Genomic DNA, 22,747 nt, shown 5'->3' with positions numbered 1-22,747 from the left:
CAGGGGCTGCCACTGGTCTTCTGTTACTTTGCTGAGCTCTGGACACCCCATAAACTACTGGCTGAGCCCCCACCAGAATAAACATCAGTTCTGGATCTTCTCAATTCATATTTATTTGAGAACTATTTCTTCTCCCTACTATTCTTCAAAAATAAGAGTTTCAGATACAGGCACTGGCTCAACTATGTGCAAAAGCAATGTCACCATGCCAGCACTGGTGGCTCATGCTCATAATCCTAGCTACTCAGGAGGCTGAGATCTGACAATCAGTTTGAAGCCAGTCCAGGCAGAAAAAAATCCTCAAGACTTCATCTCCAAAATAACACTGGGCTGAAGATGTAGTTGGTTCAAGTAGTAAATCACTAGCCTTAAGCAAAATAGCTAAGCAAAGCTAGGCACCAATGGCTCATGCCATTGAGACCTGGGGATCGAGGTTCTAAGCCAGCCCAGGCACTAAAATGTCTGTGAGACTTTTTTTTTTTTTTTTTTTGCCAGTCCTGGGCTTGGGCTCAGGGCCTGAGCACTGTCCTTGGACTTTCTCAAGGCTAGAGCTCTACCACTTGAGCCTCAGCCCCACTTCCGGCTTTTTTTGTATATATATGGTCCCAAGGAATCAAACCCAGGTCTTTATGCATGCTAGGCAAGCACTTTAACCACTAGGCCAAACTCCTGGCCCTGTCTGTGAGACTTTTATCTCCAATTAACCACCAGAAAACCACAAGTGGCCCTGTGGCTCGAGGGGTAGGGTGGTAGCCTTGAGCTGAAGAGCTCAGGTACAACACCCAGGCCCAGAGTTCAAGTCCCACAACTGACAAAAAAAAAAAAGCAACTGAGGTCACCACTTCTAAATTCTCTTTTTTAGTGACAGCGTTTCTTTTTAAAGTTCACCAAGTTTTGAAAGATCCAAAGATTTGGCTACGTTCCAGTGTTCATGGTAGAATAGGCAAGACAAGGGAAAGAGCCAACTTTGAAGAGTCAATGAAATTTATAGTGAATGTAGTTTTCCTATGCCCATGTAAAGACATTGGAAAATTCCAGAGAGCCATATCAAGGTAAGCTCTCCAAGGAAGGACGGACAAGGAAGAACAGAGAGCAAGGGCCTGAGGTATACTTGAAATTCTGGGACTAGAAATAGAAAAGGCAGGAACAAGAGGGCAGGTAAGACAAAAGAGTTGACTTCAAGAAAGAGGGCCTGAGGGGCTGGGAGTTTGGCCTAGTGGTTAAAGTGCTTGCCTAGCATGCATGAAGACCCGGGTTCGATTCCTTGGTACCACATACATACAAAAAAACCCAGAAGTGGTGCTGAGGCTCAAGTGGTAGAACTCTAGCCTTGAGAAAATCCAAGGACAGTGCTCAGGCCCTGAGCTCAAGCCCAGTACTGGCAAGTAAGTAAATAAATAAATAAATAAATACACATTCATATTAAAAAAAAAAAAAAAAAGAGGGCCTGAGTGATCAGATCAGCCAGTGCAGAGGGGTCATGAGTGAGAACTGAGCAAATCTGTGGCCTTTTAGAACCATTTCCAGTAGAACAGGAGATCAGAAGTCAGATTTTGCAGCTTTAAAGGGTTAAGGGAATTGTGGTGGTAGCACATACCTATAACCCCAGCACTAGGGACTTAAAGGATAGTTTATGTTTAATGCTGATACAGGAAGAATGGGAAATAGGTAATTGATGCAATGAAGTCATAAATAGGTGGTGAGCAAGGTGAAAGTCAAGGGCAGGCCCTCCACCACTGAAACAGGAGAGTCAGGAGGAGGAGTATGAAGTTGAAGAAGAAAGGTGAAGGGAACACAGGTTGGCGTTCAGCCATTCTGGCTCTGCCACCTTCCCGGTCTACCAAATTCCTGGACCAGAAATAACATGAAGGTGTCGACAACATTACTATCCATATGGGATCTGCGCTAAGGGACCAAATGGCCATAAGTAAAGTCACAGTCAGGTTCATAATCATACTGACCACTCTCTCATTCCAGAATATGGACTGCCCACCAACTGCGGAATAAGTAAGAGAGACCAGACCCTGATCTCTCAGAGCTCCTTACCATTTGGAGAGTTGTCAAGTGATGGAATCCCAGAGCAAAGACTCCTACCCCTGGAGGTGGACAAAGGAGAAATAAAACTAAGAAAGTGACACAGAAGGAGAGAGCCAAGCAAAAGGAAGAGTGAGCCAGGAGAACAGAAGGGGAAGATAGAACAGAACATCCCAGGAACTGGGATAAAACAAACAAAAACTAAAATAGTTCAGGATGGCTGGAAAACAGAGGTACCAGGTGGTCATCTGAGAATGGTCATCAGAAGGGGAACAGTCCTGCTGGGATAGCCCACCCAAAATACCCCCACTACAAAGCCCCAGGCAGCTCATGACTGTAAACCCTAGCTACGTGGAAGGATCACTAATGTGGAGGCCCACAGGAGGGGAAATGTTTGAGAGATTCCATCCCAGTCGCTAAGAAACAAGTTGTAGCTGTGGACCCACCTACCCAAGAAGTGTAAAGACGAACATTGTAGTCTGTGCCTGCCTGGAGAAAAAGCAAGATACCATTTGAGAAGGAACTCAGGCGGGACAAGGAAAGCGGACGGTAGTCTGGTTTAAATATATATACATGTAAAATACCATTGAGACTCTTGGTACACTACTATGTCCTAAAAAAATAATGAATGACAGAAGAGTGGAACAGGGTGTTGGAGCAGGAAGGAGAGGAGAAATATACAGTCAAAGTATTTTATTTGCATGCATAAGAATAGAACCATAAAATTTTAAATTATTATTTTAAATTTTGAAATTATTTTTAGAAGTGGAGAAAGGGGATAAAGGAGAGTGATAAAGAAGGTGAGGTTGATGGGGGTACATTGTATATATGTAATGGAAATGTCACAATGAAGCTCCCCTTATAAAACTAATGTACTCTAATTAAAAAAATCTTTAGCCAGGTGGTTCCTAGCTACTTAGGAAGCTGAGATCTGAGGGTGGTGATTCCAAGAACTCTAAGGTAGAAAAGTCTATGAGACTCTTACCTCCAGCTACCCAACAAAAAGCTGGACATGGATGTAACTTCCAGCTTATATGTGACTCAAGTGGTACAGTGCCAGCCTTGAACAAAAATGCCAAGCAAGAACACAAAGCCCTGAGTTCCAGGGCACAATTTAGAAAAAGAAAAATAGGAAGAAAAAAAACTAAAGCAAACATGTAAGTGCTGGTGACATTGTTAAGTGGTAGAGCAAGCATAAGGTCCTGGATTCAAACCTTAAAACAGGGGGAAAAAGACTAAAATCTTCAAATAATGAATGCCTAATTATGAGTACAGGCTCATCTAGGACACTATATCCTAGGTCCAAAACAACCATACACTTTGCATAGTGAATTAAAACCATAACCTTCAGGTAAATGGATGAACCTAGAACAGATCATGTTAAGTGGGGTGAGCCAAGCTCAGAGAGACAAAAGGTACATGTTTTCCCTCATATGCAGAAGCTAGATCTAAAATACCCAGGAACAGGATAAAGTATACAGGACTCTAGGCATTCCACACACAATGAGACTAAAGGAGAATTCTTAAAGGAAAAACCCAAAGGTGCAATGCCTATGTGCCTCTAAATGATTTGAGTAAAATGGAAACAAGAAGTCTTCTCTTTGTTGTTGTTTTTGTTTTCTTTTCTTTTTGTCTTGTTTGTTCATTTACCTGTCTTTGAGAGGGGAAGGGAGTGTACAGAAATGGAGGAATGGAGCTTATACCTGTAATCCTAGCTACTCAGGAGGCTGAGATTTGAGGCTCAAGGTTCAAAGCCAGCCTAGGCACTAAAGACTGTGAGACTCTTATCTCCCATTAACCTCTAGAAAACCGGGAGTGGCACTGTGGCTCAAGGAGTAGGGTGGTAGCCTTGAGCTGAAGAGCTTAGGGACAGAGCCCAAGACTAGTTCAAGTCCCATGACTGACAAAAATATGTGTGTGTGTGTGTGTGTGTGTGTGTGTGTGTGTGTGTGTGTGTGCTTACTACCTGACTTATGAAACTGTAACCCCTCCGTACATCATCTTTCTAATAACAATTATTTTTTTAATTACCTTTGGTGAGAACAACCAATGGCTAAAGAACTGAGAAGCAGAGCACGAACTTCCAAAAGCAGTTGTGAGTCCTAGGGAGTCTCAGCATTAAGATGTGCACCTGACGTGGAGTCCAGCCATTTCCTGGGGTAGAAAGCAGAAAACAGAAGCCCAGGAGAGTTCATCAGTAACTACAGGAGGAAGATGGAGGATTGGGACATGTGTGATGTGCTGGACACTCCAAATTCCCACCATTCTCCCCCCCACTTCCAACACCCCCACCCGCCCTTCATACCAGGGTAGGTCCTAATGGCAGAGACTGAAGGAGGTAAGACGGCACCAAGACCTGCTTCGTCTCCGGGAGTCAGCACATGGAATTCCACAGACCCTGCTTCTCACCTTCATATCTCCCTGCCGCCTCTTCTGCGTCACTGTATATAAACAAGTAGCACACATGCTTTAGCACTATTTTCTATCTACCTCTCCAGCCGATCGCTGAGGTTACGAAGTCAAAGGATGTGCTTGGCTTAACTTTATATGTCCGAGTTTATGTACAGTGGATAAAGGATACTGGGTGGATGAATACAATGGATAGCTGACTTATAATCAATTTGCTAAAAAGGGAAGTTAAATGTGACTATATCATTTTTGACCTGATCAAATTCAATCTCATCAGCTTCACAAAACTGAAGAATAATGGGCAAAAGGAAACTTGGTATGACCAAATCTTGAATTGCCCCTGACTTGTATTTCCATGGCCTAAAAAAATAAAATAAAATAAAATAAAATAAATGGACCTCTGTTGTCAAGGAAATAATCACATGTGGTCTGTGTAGGAGAAACCACTCCAGCCCAGGTCCTAGCAGGCTTAATTGAGTTTGCTCTGTGGCTGATTTTGGCCTGTCACCTCCTTCATGCATGATGGGATCAGGTCCACTGAACAGGAACGAGGAGGTCCCAGGGAGGCCCCAGGGACCTTGGGGTCCCACCTTGGGGGACCCACCTTGAGGGACCCACCTTGGGGGCATATGCAAGTCAGGGCTTTGCAGAGAGAAACCTAGCAATAAGAGCCCCAGACAAGCCAGCCTAAACACAATGTCACATAGGTCATCATCAGTATTCAGTCATTTGTTCACATATTTCTGCTTCCTTCTTTTTTAATAGAACTCCTTTTTTCCAAGCAGTGCTGACCTCATCTCACATATATCAAAGAAACAAAACCAGATTCTGGAATAGAAGTTCATCTCCAGATCCAGCTCCACTGCTTCTGACAGTATGATTTGTGACAAAGAGGAAAGGGAAGAGTCCTAGTCGCCAAGCTAGTGCTAAGGGCAAACACTGTGCTACCTATACAAACTTCACAATCAGTAGTGTTGTCCTCCTTTCACAAGAGGGAATCAAAGCTCAGGGAAAGTGACCTAACCTGCTCCGATTCCTGCAGGTAGCCACAGGCAAGAATCAGGACTGACTAGAGTGAGGCAGCAAAGTCATTACACTTGTCTTTGTCCTCATTTTTTCATCTTTAAAACAGCGGCAAAAGTATAGCTACTAGGGGCCGGGAGTTTGGCCTAGTGGTGGAGTGCTTGCCTAGCATGCATGAAGACCCGGGTTTGATTCCTTGGTACCACATACATAGAAAAAAGCCAGAAGTGGTGCTGAGGCTCAAGTGGTAGAGCTGTAGCCTTGAGAAAGTCCAAAGACAGTACTCAGGCCTTGAACTCAAACCCCAGGACTGGCAAAAAAAAAAAAGTATAGCTACTAGGTATAGCTACATGCTATAGTATAGCTCTGGTGGCTCAGGCGGTAATCCTAGCTACTCAGGAGGCTGAGATCAAAGCCAACCCAGGCAGAAGAGTCCATGAAACTCTTATCTCCAATCAAGAACTAGCCTCAATGAGTGGAAAAGCTCAGGGATAGCACTCAGTCCCAAGCCCCATGGCCAACAATAAAAAAAAAATTAGTATAGCTATTGCAAAAATCAAATGAAGCCAGACACCAGTGGCTCATGCCTATAATTCTAGCTACTCAGAAAGCTGAGAACTCAGGATTATTGAGATCTGAAGCCAACCTGGACAAACAAATCCAAAAGACTTTTATCTGCAATTAATGGGGAAAAAAATAGGAAGTAGAGGTGTGGCTCAAATGGTAGAGTACCAGCTGTGAGTGGTAAACCTAAGCAAGAGTGTAAAGTCCTTATAGTAGCCTCAAGCTGAAGAGCTCAGGGACAGCATGCAGGCTGAGTTCAAACCCCATGACCTACCAAAAAAAAAAAAAAGAGAATGTCAAGTCCTTAGTTCAAGCCCCAGTAACAGTACATACACACATACACATACACACAAATCAAATAAAATGATATGCAATAAAGCACATGGTACACCATAAAACATGCAATCCATGTTAACATTCCCTCCAGTCCAGTGTGCCCTGTCAACCCTGCCAAGCAAGGTTCTGAGCCCCTTCCTTCTCTTATTTCTAGCTCTCTCTCTCACACACAGAGGACAGACGCTGACAATGAGCCTGCCAAATTGATCCAAAATCTTGGCTTCCTGCCCTTTCTGGCTTGCCTGGCAAATAGATTGATAGCATGGTTCCTGGAACATCCCGGATGTGTTAGAACAACGTCCCCACTCCAAGCCAACTGTCCTGAGGCCTCCCAGCCATCTTGCAAAACCAGCCAGCTCTTGTGTGGGAGTCTAGAGGTGCCAAAGCTATCCTTAGCTCAGGTCTGGATAGGATTGGAAACTCACCAGAGGTATCATGGAGGAGGGACCTTGCTAGCAATCCATTGGCTATGCCCAGATGGATAGCAGCCATGGTGAAGGGCAGAGCTCCACCTCCAAGGAACAACAGGTTCAAGTGTATACTCATCTTTCCTGCTCTTCTTCCCACAGCATGCAGGCGTATTGCCTTCTGGGAAGTGACTCTATGGTTTCTGTATCCTGTCGCAGCTTGGTTCACCTGAGCAGGTCAGGTAGTGTGGGCAGGTGGAAGACTGGATAAAGCCAGGACACAGGAAATAAAACACCTCTGCCAGCCTTCTGTCAAAGGGCACAGTTTATCTTCTCTCAAAGAACTTCAAGGAAAGAAAAGAGTTGTGAGGGAAGAGTCAAGGGCATTGGGGCCAAATCCTGGCTATTTGACCTTGAGCAAATCACTCCCCTTCCTGGGCCTGTTTCTTCACCCAAGGGGTTTGGGGTTAAATTGCTGAGATTCATTGTAACAGTCTCTTCCAGTGACATCCACATATCAACTTATAAGGACCCTTCAGAAAGGATCACACAATGAGACCTTCTATGGACCTTCCGCGAGCCCTGCTTCTAGAAGCTGCTTCAGACAAAATAAAGGATCAGGAAGCAAGCAGCAGATCTACCTCTTGCCACCTGGGGAGAGCTGGCACTTCCCTTAGCTTGGGCTCCAAGGAGCTCACCTTCGGCTGGATGCTCCATAGATTCACCTGGAAGAAAGGGGTTCCAATCCCCTAAGTGTAAAGGAAGATTGATTATTTCACTTGGCTATCAGACAAAAGGCACCTTCTAGATTAGAAACTGGGCCACAAAAGTGAGCACAGCCGTTCCCTATATAATAAGTCACTAAACTCCTAATCAGTGGTTTCTAAGTCACAAGTGAACAAGTCAGATGCCGACGTTCATCACAGCTTCATCATCAATACGGCAGTCTTACAACCCTTGAGAGACTTCAAGAACAGCGCCCGGGCCCGAGTTCAAGCCTCAGGAATAACAACCTGGCAGGGTTAGCTGACAAATTGTTTTTGTTTTTGTAAAACTGTTTAACCTGCTCGCCCACCTTCGTATTGTTACAAACACCTGCATATGGTCTCATGCTTGTGGTTATTGACTATGGGAATTGTAAGGTGACGTCATACAGTGACCACGGCCTGCATGTGGTGTTTACCTTTAAAAGCTCAGCCCCACCGAAGGCCGGATCTGCTCTCTATCAGCCCCAAGGTGGAGAGAAGCTAGTGTGCTATTAAACTGATTCCTAGATCAGTTCACTGAATGCTGGTAACTATTGTTGGGGAGTCCAGGGTCCCCCAAAATGGCTGGGATATTACAGAGGGGAAAAAAAAATGTGAGGTAGCAAACTGAGTGATGACGGAGGAGAAAAAGAAGCTGAAGGGTTTTGTTGTTGTTTTGTTTTTTTTGCCAGTCCTGGGCTTGAGCTCAGGGCCTGAGCACTGTCCTTGGGCTTTCTCAAGGCTAGAGCTCTACCACTTGAGCAACAGCACCATTTCTGGCTTTTTTTTTTTTTTTAGGAATTGAACCTGGGCCTTCGTGCATGCTAGGCAAGCATTCTACCACTAGGCAAAACTCCCAGCCCCTGCCCTGTAGAATTTTTATACGGGTGTATTGGAACTCATGTGGACCAGTGCCTACTGGCTCACAAAAACCAATTTTTAAGTGTTCAGAAATTTTGCTAGCCATTTGACATCACGCCATAGCTTGAAATTAGCCTTAGCCGAAGTATTTACACTTCAGAAATAGTTGAATGCTACAACTCCGTATTTTGTTTTGAGAGATGACTGTGAAATATTTTCCAGCATGCCACAGTATATGAATAAGAATAACCCAACAGAAGCCAGTTCATTATGGTCTTCAAACCCACCATAACTTCTTATGCCCAATTGAATGCTAACTACCTTGAGCCAATAAGCTGAGGTCGTATTATTTCCTAACACACATTTTCACATTTTCTCCAAACATTTATTAAGACCTATTATGTATGTGCCAAGCACCAAAAAAAAAAAAATTGTGCCAGTCTTGGGGCTTGAACTCAGGACCTGAGTGCTGTCCCTGAGCTTCTTTTGCTCAAGGCTAGCACTCTACCACTTGAGCCACAGTGCCACTTGTGGCTTTTTTGGTAGTTCAATGAAAATAAGAGTCTCATGGACTTTCCTGCCTAGATTGTCTTCTAACCTCAGATCTCAGCCTCCTGAGATAAGATTACAGGTGTGAACCAATCTCTCTTTAACAGCTCCCAGCGTGGGGCACTTCCCAGAGCAACTGGGAAGGACAGGTCAGAATAAATAGCAAATGGAAGGACCCAAATACTAAAGCAACTTTCCAAAATGTTTCTCAAAACTAGGCATGGGTGTACAAGTCTGCAGTCCCACAAGGCAAATGCTCCTGCATTGGAGACTTAGAAATAAACGTAGGCTACACAATGAGTATATCTCAAGAAGCAAAGGGCCGGAGTATAACTTCAGGGACATTTTAGATTGTTTTATTATAGGCCCTACTTTTCCTGGCCAAAGGGTTGGAGCCTTCACCTTATCTACCTTCACCTGGAATTAGCACCAAATATGCTTTGGCCACTTCAAAATCAAAATACACTCTCATCCTCAAAGCAAAAAGCTGCTCCCACAAACATTTGTGAGGTAACCTCACTGCACAGTCTGCCAAGGTGACCTCTTTAGGTTATAGCAGGCATTTGGAAGTACAAGAACATTTAGATGTCCATCTCATTCACAGAAAACTATTAGCTGCCAACTCTTTCCTCCTAATATACCTCCATGTTCTCCTGGAGAATGCCAGGATATGAAATTTCAAAAATGGGAGGGGAAAACAAGAAGAAATAGAAGAAAACAAAATAAAAGGTTACCTTCAAAAGAATAAGTCAAGGTGACCTCAGACATAAATACTAGTAGACAATGGAATCAGATCCTGGCATAAGTTCAGAAAATATATCACCCACATACTATTTTATTACAAATTTGCAGACATATCAATTGTCAAGGGTAATCAAAGCTGCAAACTTTTTAAATGGGAGGGGAGAAGTAAATAATAAACAAAGTGAATTTGATTAAAGGACATTATATGTATGGAAATGTCATAATAAAACCCTTTTATGCTAATCAAATTTGTTTTGTTTTGTTTTTTGCCAGTCCTGGAGCTTGAGCTCAGGGCTTAGGCACTGTACTTGGACACTTCCTGCTCAAGGCTGGTGCTCTGGCAGTTGAGCCACAGCGCCGGCATTTTCTGTGTATGTGGTACTGAGGAACTGAACCCAAGGCTTTGTGCATGCTAAGTACTCTACCACTACACTACGCTGCGCTCTGACCCCAAAAATTTTTATCTTGATAAAAGAAATTCAAAACCAGGAGCTGGTGACTCACATCGGTAATCCTAGCTATTCAGGAGGCTGAGATCTGAGGATTGCAGTTCAAAGCCAGGCAGGGCAGGAAAGTCTATGAGACTTTTTTTTTTTTTTTGCCAGTTCTGGCGCTTGAACTCTAGACCTGGGCACTATTCCTAAGCTGCTTTTGCTCAAAGTTAGCACTCCACCACTTGAGCCACAGCACCACTTCCCACTTCTGTTTGTGGTGCTGAGGAATCAGACCCAGGGCTTCATGCATACTAGGCATCACTCAGCCACGTTCCCAGCCAGTCCATGAGATTCTTTTTTTTTTTTTAAATATTTTTATTGTAATTAGTAAAAGGGTTACATGATATTTTCCAGATAGAAGGTGCATTAATTCACGTACATTGATACCCTTTCACATGTCTTGGTACCCATTACCCTCCCCCACCCCCCACCGCATGAGATTCTTATCTCCAGTTAACCACTGGAAAACCAGAAGTGGAGCTGTAGCTCAAAGTGGTAGAGTGCTAGACTTGAGCAAAAGAGCTCAGGGGATAGTTCCCAGACCCTGAGTTCAGGTCCCTTGACAAAGAAAGAAAGAGAGAAAGAAGGAAGGAAGGAAGCAAGGAAGGAAGGAAGGAAAGAAGGGAAGTCAAGTCACAAAAAGAGAAGTTAGAAGAGTGCCAGCCTTAGTTAGGCACGGTGGCTCATACCTGTAATCCTAGCTACTCAGGAGGCTGAGATCTGAGGATCAAGGTTCAAAGCCAGCCCGGGCACAAAAGGACCTAGACTCTTATTTTCAATTAAACTCTAGCAAACAGGAAATGGGGCTTGGCTCAAGGGTAGGGCAGTAGCCTTGAGCTGAAGAGCTCAGGGACAAAGCCCAGGCCGAGTTCAAGCCCCATGACCCACAAAAAAAGAAAAAAGAAAAAGAAAAAGAAAAAGAAAGAGTACCAGCCTTGAGCATAAAAGCTAAGGGATAATGCCCAGGATGCGAAGGAAGGCATGGCTCAATGACTCAAGCAGTAGAGCATCTGCTTGGCCCTGAGTTCAAATCCCAATACCATCAATAAGAAAAAGAAGAGAATTTGAATTTTTTTAAAGTCAAGATTTCACATACTATACAAAGCTTTCTTAATCCTTTCTGTGGAAGAAAAGAAAAGAAACCAGGACCAGAGAGTTGGGGCGCTTAGCTTGGCCTGGGAGTGGCAAAAAGTTATGGGATATTGTGCTCTATCTGTAGGAATGTGGGGGAAGGGGTCCAGTCAGGTGTCAGGCTGTCTGATTTCACTCTGAGCACCCATACCTGTTAACCCTCCAGCTGTGAGCAAGTCAACTCACTTCTGCATTCTCAGGACCAGCTAAATGCCTCTGAAGAATCTAGACATTTAAAAATTGTAAAAAAATGATATCAATACAAGAGATACTCACTAATGGTATTTTCTATGGAACAGAATTTTTCCTGGGGCCATCCTAAAAGGCAAGCTCCTGAGATCTCAAACCCAGGCCCACCACCCATGGGATACAGACACAGGTCAAACTCTGTAGAATACTTTTCAGCTAGGTGGAAGGTAGAGCGAGGACCTACAGCCACCACAACACTCCAGGTCCTTCTGAGACCCACATAGGCCAGCCGGTGAGAAATAAGAGATCTCCAGCCCTGAGTGTATACTCCAAGGTTTATTGGTATCCACGCAGAAGGGCTTCAAGCTCTTGTCCAGACAGAGCAAGGGACTGCAAGCATCTGGACAGGGCTGCCGGCCCTGGTACTCATGGATGGTAATGTTCCTGCTTCAACACAGCACTCTCCATGGAGAAGATGAGGTCCCCCAAAGCTTCCTGACTGGCCAGCATCCACCAGCCCCTCAGAAAGCTAAAGCCAGGTATCTCGGTCTGCTCTTCCACTTCATTCAGGACTGGGAGCCCCCAATCTAGCACCCTCTCTAGAGCTTGACAGCTACAGTCTGGAACAAACAAATTCCAGCAGGTTCCTCAACTGCTCCTCCAGGCGCTGTTCATCTCCATGGTTCTCAATGACCCAATCAAAGTCCCCAAAGTTGTCCAGGCCACATTCGGACTCGGCATCATCTACCCCTGTTGGAAGAAGCATGATGGAATAAGACAAACACCAGGTATGGATGCTGGCTTCCCAGGATGGGGTCTGCCCTTGACTTGTCTCTCCTCTGCTACCCCAGAGGCAAGCTTGCACACCTGGAACACTTGTCACCAGGTGACACACTGTGCCATTGTAATACAGGTGTAGCGGCCCACAGCTGGTCCCCAAGTCACTCCCCCTTCTGCTTCCTACCCCCCTCTTCCCGCCCTCTCCCCCTCTGGAGCACAGAAAGTGGGCTGGTTATCTAGAGCCACACTCATACCAAGGGGTCACACATCATGTTAGATCTGGCTAGCCGTGTCCTTTTCTACCCTTAAATCTAAAATTAAAATCTTAAATTCAATCCTCCTGGGAGGCCATGTGTACAAGGTTGGAGACAGAGGGTGAGAATCAGGCTCTTCCTCTTACTTTATGTGGCCCATCTACCATAGGTACAGGAACCGTGGCAGCAGCCACGGGGTGGGTTTGATGCAATGGTCAAGTGAGATGCTATATTTAAAAATGCTGCATGCAGCTGGCTGGAGCTAAGCTATGAGTAGTGGTTATAGCCATGGGATCTGAGCTCATCTGAGCTACAGTAACCTGGTATAGGACAGAAGCCTGAGCTGGGCTTCAGAACTTCCACAAGAGCGAGTCCTAGGCTGGTATCAGAGATCCCAGGGCCTCCATTAATCAAGTAGAAATGACGCTTTGTCAGCTTGTTCTCCAGGATCATGGAATGGTTCTATCAGAACCCAGAGAAACACAGTGGCCTGGAGAAGACAGCCCCAGCAAGACAACCGGGAGATCTTGACCCTTTCAAATACCCTCTGCCAAACTACTGTTTTGTATGTATGCCACTTCTGGGGCTTGAACTCAGGACCTGGGTGCTGCCTCTGAGCTTTTGTGCTCAAAACTAGCACTGTACCACTTGAGATACAAATTCAATGTCTGGCTTTTTTGGTGGTTAGTTGGAGATAAAAATCTCATATACTTTTCTGCTTTGGTTGACTTTTAACTGATTCTCAGATCTCAGCCTTCTGAGTAGCTGGGATTGCAGGCGTGAGTCACGAGGGCCTGGCTCCAACCCCTCTGGCACAAGGTGGGATTGCTGACCCTGTGTGCCATGCCTTGAGAACAGATGCTACGAAAGACTCACCTGGTGTGAACACCCAGCCCCGCCGCTGTCGGCTCTGCTCCGAAGCCACCACACGGACTGTCTGTGCCACAGCCCCATAGGCCTCCTGAAACCACTGGATGTCAGACAATCTCCGTGCGTCACTCACCAGCTGCAGAGGAGGGACATGGACAGGTGATAGGCAGAAGAGACTGCTAGAAGCCAGGGAACTATGGAAGCTGGGACAGCGATGCAGCTCCACTCCCATCCACTTGAACTTGTGACAGAGAACAGGCCTCATCTTCCACTTGGTTACTCACTGAGGAGATGCCACTGAGCACCAGATGGCTCATTCACCCAATGACAGCACCACGCGAAACACACCTGCCCTGCCCTCTCGGAGCTCCCAGTGCAGAGGAGCCACATGAAACCACAGCATCCTCAGTAACAGGGATCAGCACAGGTTGACAAGGGTCTCAGCGGAAACTCAACTCTAATCCCCCCCCCAACATACACCCTTCCTGTCTTAGAAAATGGCAGCTCTGCTTGTCCAGCTGCTCCAAACTAGATTCTTGGCACAGGCTCCTTTCCTCATACCCCACAGTCAAACCGTCAACAACTCAATTCCTGTTGTCTCAAGACATGTGCAAGGCTGGCTGTGTGGCTCAGCAGAAGAGTACCCCCTAGAAAGCATGAAACCCTGAGTTCAAATCCCAGGACCACACACACACACACACACACACACACACACACACACACACACACAAGCTACCTCGTCTCTCTATTCTACCAAGCTCTGAGAATACCAGTTTTGTTTTTGTCCTGGACTAGGCCTCTGCTTCTGTCCCTGCTCCTCTCCTGTCAGCAACAGAATAGCTTTTTTCCAGTGTTAAGCACTGAATCCAAGGGCTTAGTTGCATTCTCCCACTGACTACATTGCTGGCTAGCTTTTACATTTTAAGTTATGTCTTTCCTCTGCTCAAAACACTCCTCTCCTCAATGAGTCCCCATCATACATGGAAGTAAAATCTAGACTCTTCCCAAGCCTCTCAGGATCGTCTTTAACATCTTATAGGTCACTACTCTGGCCCTCTGACTTTTCTTTAAAACACAAAGTATAGCCCCCTGTAAGGCTTTCCTCCCTGCTCCTTTCTGGAGTACTATTTTCCTAAATATCCATTTGGCTCACCCTCTAATTTTGTTTATGCCATAATCTGCCATTGTATCAATAAGGTCCTTTCTGACACTCTTAATATAATAGTAACCCTGCCCCAACCTGCTTCATACCCTTGGCTGCTTTGTTCATTGCATGGTCTTTATCTTTGCCTGATAAATGCTATGCTCCACTCTCTCCTGCCCCAGCAGGACAGAAGTAAGCTCTAAGGTAAAGGCTTCAATGCACTTTTGGGCCAGTGCACCCTCAGAACCTGGAGCAGTATCTGGTATACGTAGATATCCCCACCATTTACTATGGCTTTGTATAAGGAAGGAAAAACAAGGGGTTCCAGGGAGCACCTGCTAGGAGCACTTATTAAGACTTGAGTTCTGGGGCCAGGAGTTTGGCCTAGTGGTAGAGTGCTTGCCTAGCATGCATGAAGAACTGGGTTCCATTCCTCAGTACCATATACATAGAAGAAGCTGGAAGTGGTGCTGAGGCTCAAGTGGTAGAGCGCTAGCCTTGAGAAAGTCCAAGGACAGTGCTCAGGCCCTGAGTTTAAGCCCCAGGACTGGTAAAAAAAAAAATAAATACTTGAGTTCTGGCCAGGTGTCATTGGCTCATACCTCTTATCCTAGATACTCAGGAAGCTAAGATCTAAGGATCACAGTTGAAGGCCAGCCCAGGAAGGAAAGTCTATGAGAAGGAAGGAAGGAAGGAAGGAAGAAAAAAGAAAGAAAGAAAGAAAGAAAGAAAGAAAGAAAGAAAGAAAGAAAGAAAGAAAGAAAAAAAGGAAAAGGGCCGGGAGTTTGGCCTAGTGGTTAAAGTGCTTGCCTAGCATGCATGAAGACCCAGGTTTGATTCCTTGGTACCACATACATAGAAAAAAGCCGGAAGTGGTGCTGAGGCTCAAGTGGTAGAGCTCCAGCCTTGAGAAAGTCCAAGGACAGTGCTCAGGCCCTGAGCTCAAGCCCAGGACTGGCAAAAAAAAGAAAGAAAGGAAAAGAAAGAAAGAGGAGAGAGAGAGAAAAGGAAGGAAGGAAGGAAGGAAGGAAGGAAGGAAGGAAGGAAGGAAGGAAGGAAGGAAAGAAGGAAGGAAGAAAGAGAAAAGCCTGAAATGGTGCTATGGCTCAAATGGTGGAGCACTAACCTTGAGCAAAAAGAAGCTCAGAGACAGAGTCCAGTCCCCAATTTCAAGCCTTATCACAAAAAAATGGTTTGGGTTCCCTAGGAGAGGAATACAAAGATGTAATTCCTATGTGCTTCCGATCGTAAACAACATTCATCAAAATGAACTCTAAGAAATGGAAACAAACAAAATCTTGGCCTGTAATCCTAGCTATTCAAGAGACTGAAATCTAAGGATCGCGGTTCAGAGCCAGCCCAGGCACAAAACTCTGTGAGACTCTTGTATGGATTTACTACCAGAAAAGCAGAAGTGGGGCTGTGGCTCAAGTAGTAGAGCGGGAGCCTTGAGCAATGCTCAAGGTCCAAGCCCCAGGAACAACAAAAAAAGAATCTTGGGTTTCCAGGGACTTCCTCGGGGAAATGATATGATATGGAGCTAACCAAGTGTAAAGGGTGAGAAAGGGCAGGCAGACAGGCAGGTAGAAGAACATATGCAAAGTCTTGATTTATTTAAGGAAGAGAGAAAAGCAGGGTGGTAGAAACTCAAGGAGAAAAGTGAGGCTAGCTACTCAGTTTGAAGCCAGAATAGGCAAGAAAGTCTGTGACTTCAATTAACCACCAAAAATTATCTCCAATTAACCAGCAAAAACCTGGAAGTGGAGGTGTGGCCTATGTGATACAGCATCAGCCTTGAGTGATAAAGCTAAGGAACAACAGTCAAGCCCAGAGTTTTCAAATCCTAGTATACACACACACACACACACACACACACGCCAGAGGCTAGACCATGCAAGGCCCAGGATTAACGACAAAGACTGATTTTAAGAATGGGATATAGTTCAAATGGTAGAACCGTGGCCTTACGAGCACACAGCCTTGAGTTTAAACTATGTACCACCAAAATGACATTGATTTTATTCATGAGAATATTGGGGAGCCATTGAAATAGATCATAGGAGTAAAAATGAGAGCCAGGCACATGGACTAGAGCAAGTGCCAAGGCAGGATTCTTAAGCCTTGGGACAGGATGGTAGCAACAAAGACAGAGAGATGGGCACAACAGAGGGTTGGGGAGACAGACTTGCCTCACGCTGTCATGGAGCCCTCTTACCCAGATGGGCTGGGACACGCCCTCCACGATCTTCCTGCAGAAGAAACCGGGGTCAGCCTGGCGCTTCTCCTCCCCCCAGCGGATCATATCCTTCCGATAGGCCTCCTTGTAGGTGCTGGCATCCAAGAGTTTCTGGAAGTCCAAACCATGGTCCTGCCCAAAGCACAGTCCATCCATGGTGCTGTCTCTCCTAAAAAGGAAGAACCAGCCTGCCCCGCCACCTCCCAGGCCAAGGCCAATATAGGAACAAGCAAGCTTTTCTCTGTAAGAGCATCCAGTAAGGGGAAAATCCTATTAGGAGATGGAAAAAAGGTCTTGGGATAATTCCAGAAAGTATTTGAAATGTGAAATGAGATGTGTTTTTTCTTCTGCAGTTTTTTACCTTCCCCAATTATTTCTGGCTTAAACTAATCCTGAAATTAGTTTGCATTCCCCAGGCATAGGCTTCAACCAATGATATATGGAGGAGAAGGAGGAGCAGAAAGAAAGAAATAGAAAGAAAGAAGGAAAGAAGGAAGGAAGGAAGGAAGGAAGGAAGGAAGGAAGGAAGGAAGAAAGGAAGGAAGGAAGGAAGGAAAGAAGGAAGGAAGGAAAGGGCACTGTGGCTCCAGTAGTAGAATGCTTGAGCACAAAGAAGCTCAGGGAAGCTGGGTGTGGTAATTCACACCTGAGCTACTCGGGAGGCTAAGATCTGAGGATCAAGGTTCAAAGCCAGCCCCAATACAAAACAACCTGAGACTCTTATCTCCAATTAACCTCTAGGAAAAAAAAAAAAAAAACCCAAGAAGTGGGGATTGGCTCAAGGGTAGGGCAGTAGCCTTCAGCTGAAGAGCCGAGGACAACACCCAGGCCTAGGGGTAGGGCTGTAGCCTAGAGTTCAAGAGCTCAAGGACAGCGCCCCAGGCCAAGTTCAAGACCTACCAAAAAAAAAAAAAAAGAAGAAGCTAAGGGACAGTGCCTGAGTTTAAGCCCTGCAACTGTGTGTGTGTGTGTGTGTGTGTGCTAACAAGAAAGAAAGAAAGAAAGAAAGAAAGAAAGAAAGAAAGAAAGAAAGAAAGAAAGGAAGGAAGGAAGGAAGGAAGAAAGAAAGAAAGAAAGAAAGAAAGAAAGAAAGAAAGAAAGAAAAGAACATTCCCTGTCCTTCCACTATCCTATGGCATCATTTGTCTCATCCCAAACCCCAGAGGGACTGTGACAAGTTCCAGAGACTTGCTGGAACAGCATCACGCCATTAGACTTTTGGCACATCTGGGCCCTCATATGCCCAGCCGGAGGATACCCTGCCCCAGGGGAACTGCTTCAAGATCTGGCATCCCCTTTCACCCAGGTACTGACAATCGGAACAGTCCCTCCAGAGGGCCTCAGGAAAGGAAGGGGTCTAAAAAAAAAAAAGTCTGGCTCTGCTACTAGCTCATTGCAAAAAGCCATCTTCCCTTGGGCTCTCACTTTCCTGGTCCCTATTCAGGACCTGCTGGGCAGCCACCTCTTACTTGTGAGCTGGTATCCTTGCAGGAGCATCATGGCCTGCCCATCGGTTCTATTTCCCACTGTGACTCTAAGAACCAGTACAGAGCCAGGCACTGGTGGCTCATTCCTATAATCCTAACTACTGAGGAGGTTGAGATCTGAGGATCACAGTTCAAACCAGCCTAGGCAACCATGAGATTCTTACCTCCAGTCAGCCACCAAAAAGCCAGAAGTAAACTGTAACCCCTCTATACATTATCCCGACAATAAAATAAAATAACAAGCCAGAAGTAGAGCTGTGGATCAAAGTAGTAGAATACTGAAAAGTGAAGGGAAACACTCAGGCTCTGAGTTCAAGGCCCATGACAAAAACAAAAAAGCGGGGCTCCAGTAGCTCACCCATGTAATCCTAGCTACTCAGGAGGCTGAGATCTGAGGCTCAAAGCCTGCCATGGCACAAAAGTCCATGAGACTCTCATCTCCAACTAACCACCAGAAAACCAGAAGTGGCACTGTGGCTCAAATGGTAGAACAGTAGCCTTGAGCTGAAGAGCTCAGGGACAGCACCCAGGCCTAGAGTTCAAGCTCCACGACAAAAAAAAAAAAAAAAATAGAATAACTTTTCCTTTGAGATCTGTATTTTGAGGTGAATAACAGCTGGCCTGTCAAGGACAGCCTTAAAACTGCCATCCCTTGGGCCGGGAGTTCGGCCTAGTGGTAGAGTGCTTGCCTAGCATACATGAAAACCAGGATGTGTACCACATACACAGAAAAAGCCAGAAGTGGTGCTGTAGCTCAAGTGGTAGAGCTCTAGCCTTGAAAAAAGCCCAAGGACAGTGCTCAGGCCCTGAGTTCAAGCCTTAGGACTGGCAAAAGAAAAAGAAAACAAAGCACACTAAAAACCCAATTTGAAACCAGTCTGAGCTACAGAGTGAGACTATCTTAAAAAAATAAACAAATAAATACATAATCTAAATACATAATCCTTTCCCAAAAATATGCTAACTCCCAGGTCAGGCATGGTGGCTCATGTCTGCAATTCTAACTATTCAGGAGACAGAGATTTGGAGGATCACAGTTCAAGACCAGCCTGGGAAAAAGTTAGACCTCCAGCTATGCTTGAGTCATAAATAGGAGGATGAAGATCCTAAACAACAACCACCAAAAATACCAGACTCTATTTGAAAATTAACAAGAGCAAAAAAGGGCAGGGACCATTGGCTCAAGGGGTAAATCTTATAAGGCCTTGAGTTCCCCCAGAACTGCCAGTCACCAGTACTAGAGCTTGAACTCAAGGCCTCCCACTCTCTCAAGAACTTCCTGCTCCCAGCTGGTTCTTCACCACTTGAGCCACATCTTCACCTCTCATATTTACTGGTTAACTGGTGATAGTCTCTCACATTTGTCTGCCAAGCTGGCTTTAAATCACAATTCTCAGATCTCAGCCTCCTGAGTAGCTAGGATTACAGGAATAAGCCACCAACACCCGGCATTATCTATATATCTTGACAATTCTAGCAACTAAATGTCTCAGGAGAATATTCCAGAGGTTGCATCAGGTCAGACAGGTAGGGAGGGTGGTGATGTGAGGTGTCATATATTTTCAGTAAGAGGACATGCTACTCACGCAGCATCAGAACTGTCAACTCAAAATGTCTACAGCTTGTTCTGTCTACCCTTCTTGCATATGCATAAATAAGGTTACTAGAAAAGAAGTTTAAGCTGACAATGACCCACCCCCCCTCCAAAATCCATTCACAGAAAACTAGGAGTTGGCTACCACCCGTCTAGCAGTAGTCATGGAAACCATGCTGCTGACTCAAACAGCAGCCACAGCTCCAAAGCTCTGGAGTCGCTGCTCTCAACCATCAGATTTCATGAGCTACCACCTACCTTAGCAAACTGCTCCTTCAACGGACCAGAGAGCCGGAGGATAGCACAGACATCATTTCCAAGCCTAGGGGTCAGAGAGATTATGAATCCAGTTAACTTTGAACTTTGAGTTGATTCCAGCCTCCAGAAGAGAAGTATAATAGCCAGGACTGAAATCTCATTTCTACTACTGGTATCTACACAGCTCTGACAGGTCTCAACTTTCCTCATTTTCTTTCGTAGTAGGGATGACGCTCTTGCTGCCTGTTACAGGACTGTTGTGAAATTCAAAGGAATATAAGAGTTCAGAAACTAACAGGTAGGACCTAAACTTGAGAAGGATGTGTTCATTTCTAAGCTTGACTATCTTCTGGCTGGATTCTATTACTGCTGGGACTCGAAACTTATTTTCTCACTGTTAGGGTTATTGTGGTCTCAATTGACCAAATCACCACAACATAAGTAAATAATGCATTCCTTCAGTTACGCAGTATACTTAAGCAGTGATTTATTGGATGGTACATTTAGATCCAGGGAAATACAAATGGGAATAAAATACTTGATTCCTGCTCTGGACTTGAAATGCACACACATACCTTTAAATATTAGCACAGTAAAATAAGTGTTTTGGATGAGAAAACTGAGGTTAAGTGAGAATGATTCACCCAAAGCAACATGGTAAAAAATGAAACCAGTATTTGTAAAATAAAAAGAAAAAAGCCAACATTTAATTCCTGAACCTTTACTAGCCATTTACATGCATTATCTCATTGAGTCCTTCTTTACATCCCATCATTATTCCCACTTAACAGGACAAAACGAAGGCAGAGTGGATAAGTAATGTGTCCCAGAGTCGAAACTAGGATCTGAGACAGGACATGAAAGCCAGCAATATAGCTCCAGAGTCTATGCTTCTGATGACTATCTGATCTCAGTGTTTGGGACTAAGAGAAGACCCAATTTATGAAACATGGTAAAACACCTAGAAAACATGGTAAAATACTTGGTAGTGGCCTCTCCCTGAGGTTTTTCCAAATATCTCAGAAGCCCTGAAGAGTAACCTCACCCCATTCTCTCCCTGCTTCTCTCCTGTCCCAGCCCAGGCCTTGCCAGCAATGCTGCCCTGATCATGCTTCCAGGCAAAACACAGAGAGAGAGGGGATTGGTATTTGGGGAGATAGTGAATATAGAAAGAAGCCAATTCCAGGAGCCAAAGTTGAATTTGATGAACTTTTTTTTTTTTTCTTTTTGGTAGTATTAAGAGTTTCAAGTCAAGGCTTTGCACTTGGTAGGTAATGCTAGTATTAAGCCATATCCCTGGAAAAGACAGAAAGAGGCACAGGAATTTGAACTCAGGGCTTCAGACTTGGTTCACTTGCTTGTTAAGTTGGTGCTCTACCATTTGAGCCATGCTTCCTACTCCTTTAACGTTTTTTTAAGAGACGAGAACTATGTTGTCTAGCGAACTAATCTGTGACAAACAAATGCTAAGACTACGAATAAAGAGGTCTTCAAGACGAAATAGCACATGGAGACACATAGTGCCCAGCATGTAATAAAGATTCCACAAACCCCTTCTCTCAAGATGGTGTATTGGATACAGATTCTCTATCCACTGGGGACGTTACTAATTTAGGGAAATCTCCTATCAGCACCTCAGTTTCCTTATCTGTGGCAGTGACTTTAGGAGCTTAACGTTGACAATGGCACCTGGAAAGTGGTTTGGTAAGAACTATTACTAATGCTTCTTGAAGACAGAGCTACAGCTTCGGGGCTGGTTTTTATTATTATCATCATCATCATCATCATCATCATCAGAACACGTGTAAGCATGTGTCCTCCGGTCCGCCACCGACGACCCCTGATTCAGATGGGAACACCCCCCGAGGAAGGTGACGCGCAAAGCTCCCTCTCCTCTTTCCCGCCCCGCAAACACCTGCTCCGCAGCGCCTCGGTGACGAAGTCCTTCCCGGATTTCCTCTTCCCGCTAAACAGCAGGACGAGCCGCGGGGCGCCTCCAAGCGGGGCCATAGGGTCTCCACGCTTCACCATCCCCGAAGTTGACACTTCAGCCCCCGCAGCTCACGCCACCCGCGGAGCGGAGTGGACTCGTCCAATAGCGGCAGCCAGGGGGAGGCATTCCGCCCCGCTTCTCCACTGCTGCGGGACCGACCGCAGCCTGCCGAGACTCTAGACATTCTCCCCACGTCGGAACAAATACTGAGAAAAGAGGGAGGAGCTGCACCTAGAAAGAAAGAGCTGTGCGTCCAGGGCAGCCTTCTTCACGAAAGAAGCTCCCCCACCCGCACTCACTTGGCACAGCCCAGCTCCGCCCACGACGCTGCGTCACAGCCCCGCCTTCTTAACTGACGCCTAAGGGCGCAGTGGACGCAACTACTTTCCGGGAGGAGGGGGGGGAAATGGCTTAAAATTTCCTAAAATGACACCCCCTACCTCCCTTCCGCACAGTTCTACCAACACTCCGGGAGAAATGAACAAGCGCCCTAATGTGAAGACGGCTTCCATGCGCTATTTGTTTTGTTTGTTGTAAAAGCAAACCTGTGTCTTCCCCTCAGTGAAGAATGGGTCTGCCTAGCCGGTGAGTCCTGAGGGTTGGGGGGTTGGGTCGTGACGTCACACTAGAGGAGCTCATTAGAG

At 45.4% G+C, this 22,747-nt stretch overlaps 1 protein-coding gene across 3 annotated transcripts; it reads right to left on the bottom strand.

The window, feature by feature from the left end:
- Window positions 1-3,961: 3,961 nt before the first annotated feature.
- On the bottom strand, window positions 3,962-22,241 carry Pmvk (phosphomevalonate kinase). Of its 3 annotated transcripts, none has more exons than XM_090340873.1 (6): window positions 22,026-22,241; window positions 20,111-20,174; window positions 16,751-16,903; window positions 13,398-13,527; window positions 4,340-4,475; window positions 3,962-4,188 (listed from the first exon to the last, which is right to left on the bottom strand). In XM_090340873.1, the coding sequence occupies exons 1-5, from the start codon at window positions 22,139-22,141 to the stop codon at window positions 4,351-4,353; spliced, it is 588 nt and encodes a 195-aa protein (XP_090196999.1). In that variant the 5' UTR covers window positions 22,142-22,241; the 3' UTR covers window positions 3,962-4,188; window positions 4,340-4,350. The 3 variants fall into 3 exon arrangements, with proteins under 3 accessions (XP_090196999.1, XP_090197000.1, XP_090196998.1); XM_090340874.1 differs by having other exon boundaries at window positions 3,963-4,188; window positions 4,444-4,475; window positions 22,026-22,236; XM_090340872.1 differs by lacking the exons at window positions 3,962-4,188; window positions 4,340-4,475 and adding an exon at window positions 11,809-12,237 and having other exon boundaries at window positions 22,026-22,181.
- Window positions 22,242-22,747: the final 506 nt, after the last annotated feature.

The sequence above is a fragment of the Megascapheus bottae genome, chromosome 10, assembly GCF_031878675.1.
Source record: "Megascapheus bottae isolate mThoBot1 chromosome 10, mThoBot2.hap1, whole genome shotgun sequence".
NCBI lineage: Eukaryota > Metazoa > Chordata > Mammalia > Rodentia > Geomyidae > Megascapheus > Megascapheus bottae.
Note: the sequence above shows the minus strand (reverse complement) of the source record. Positions and strands in the feature narration are given on the sequence as shown.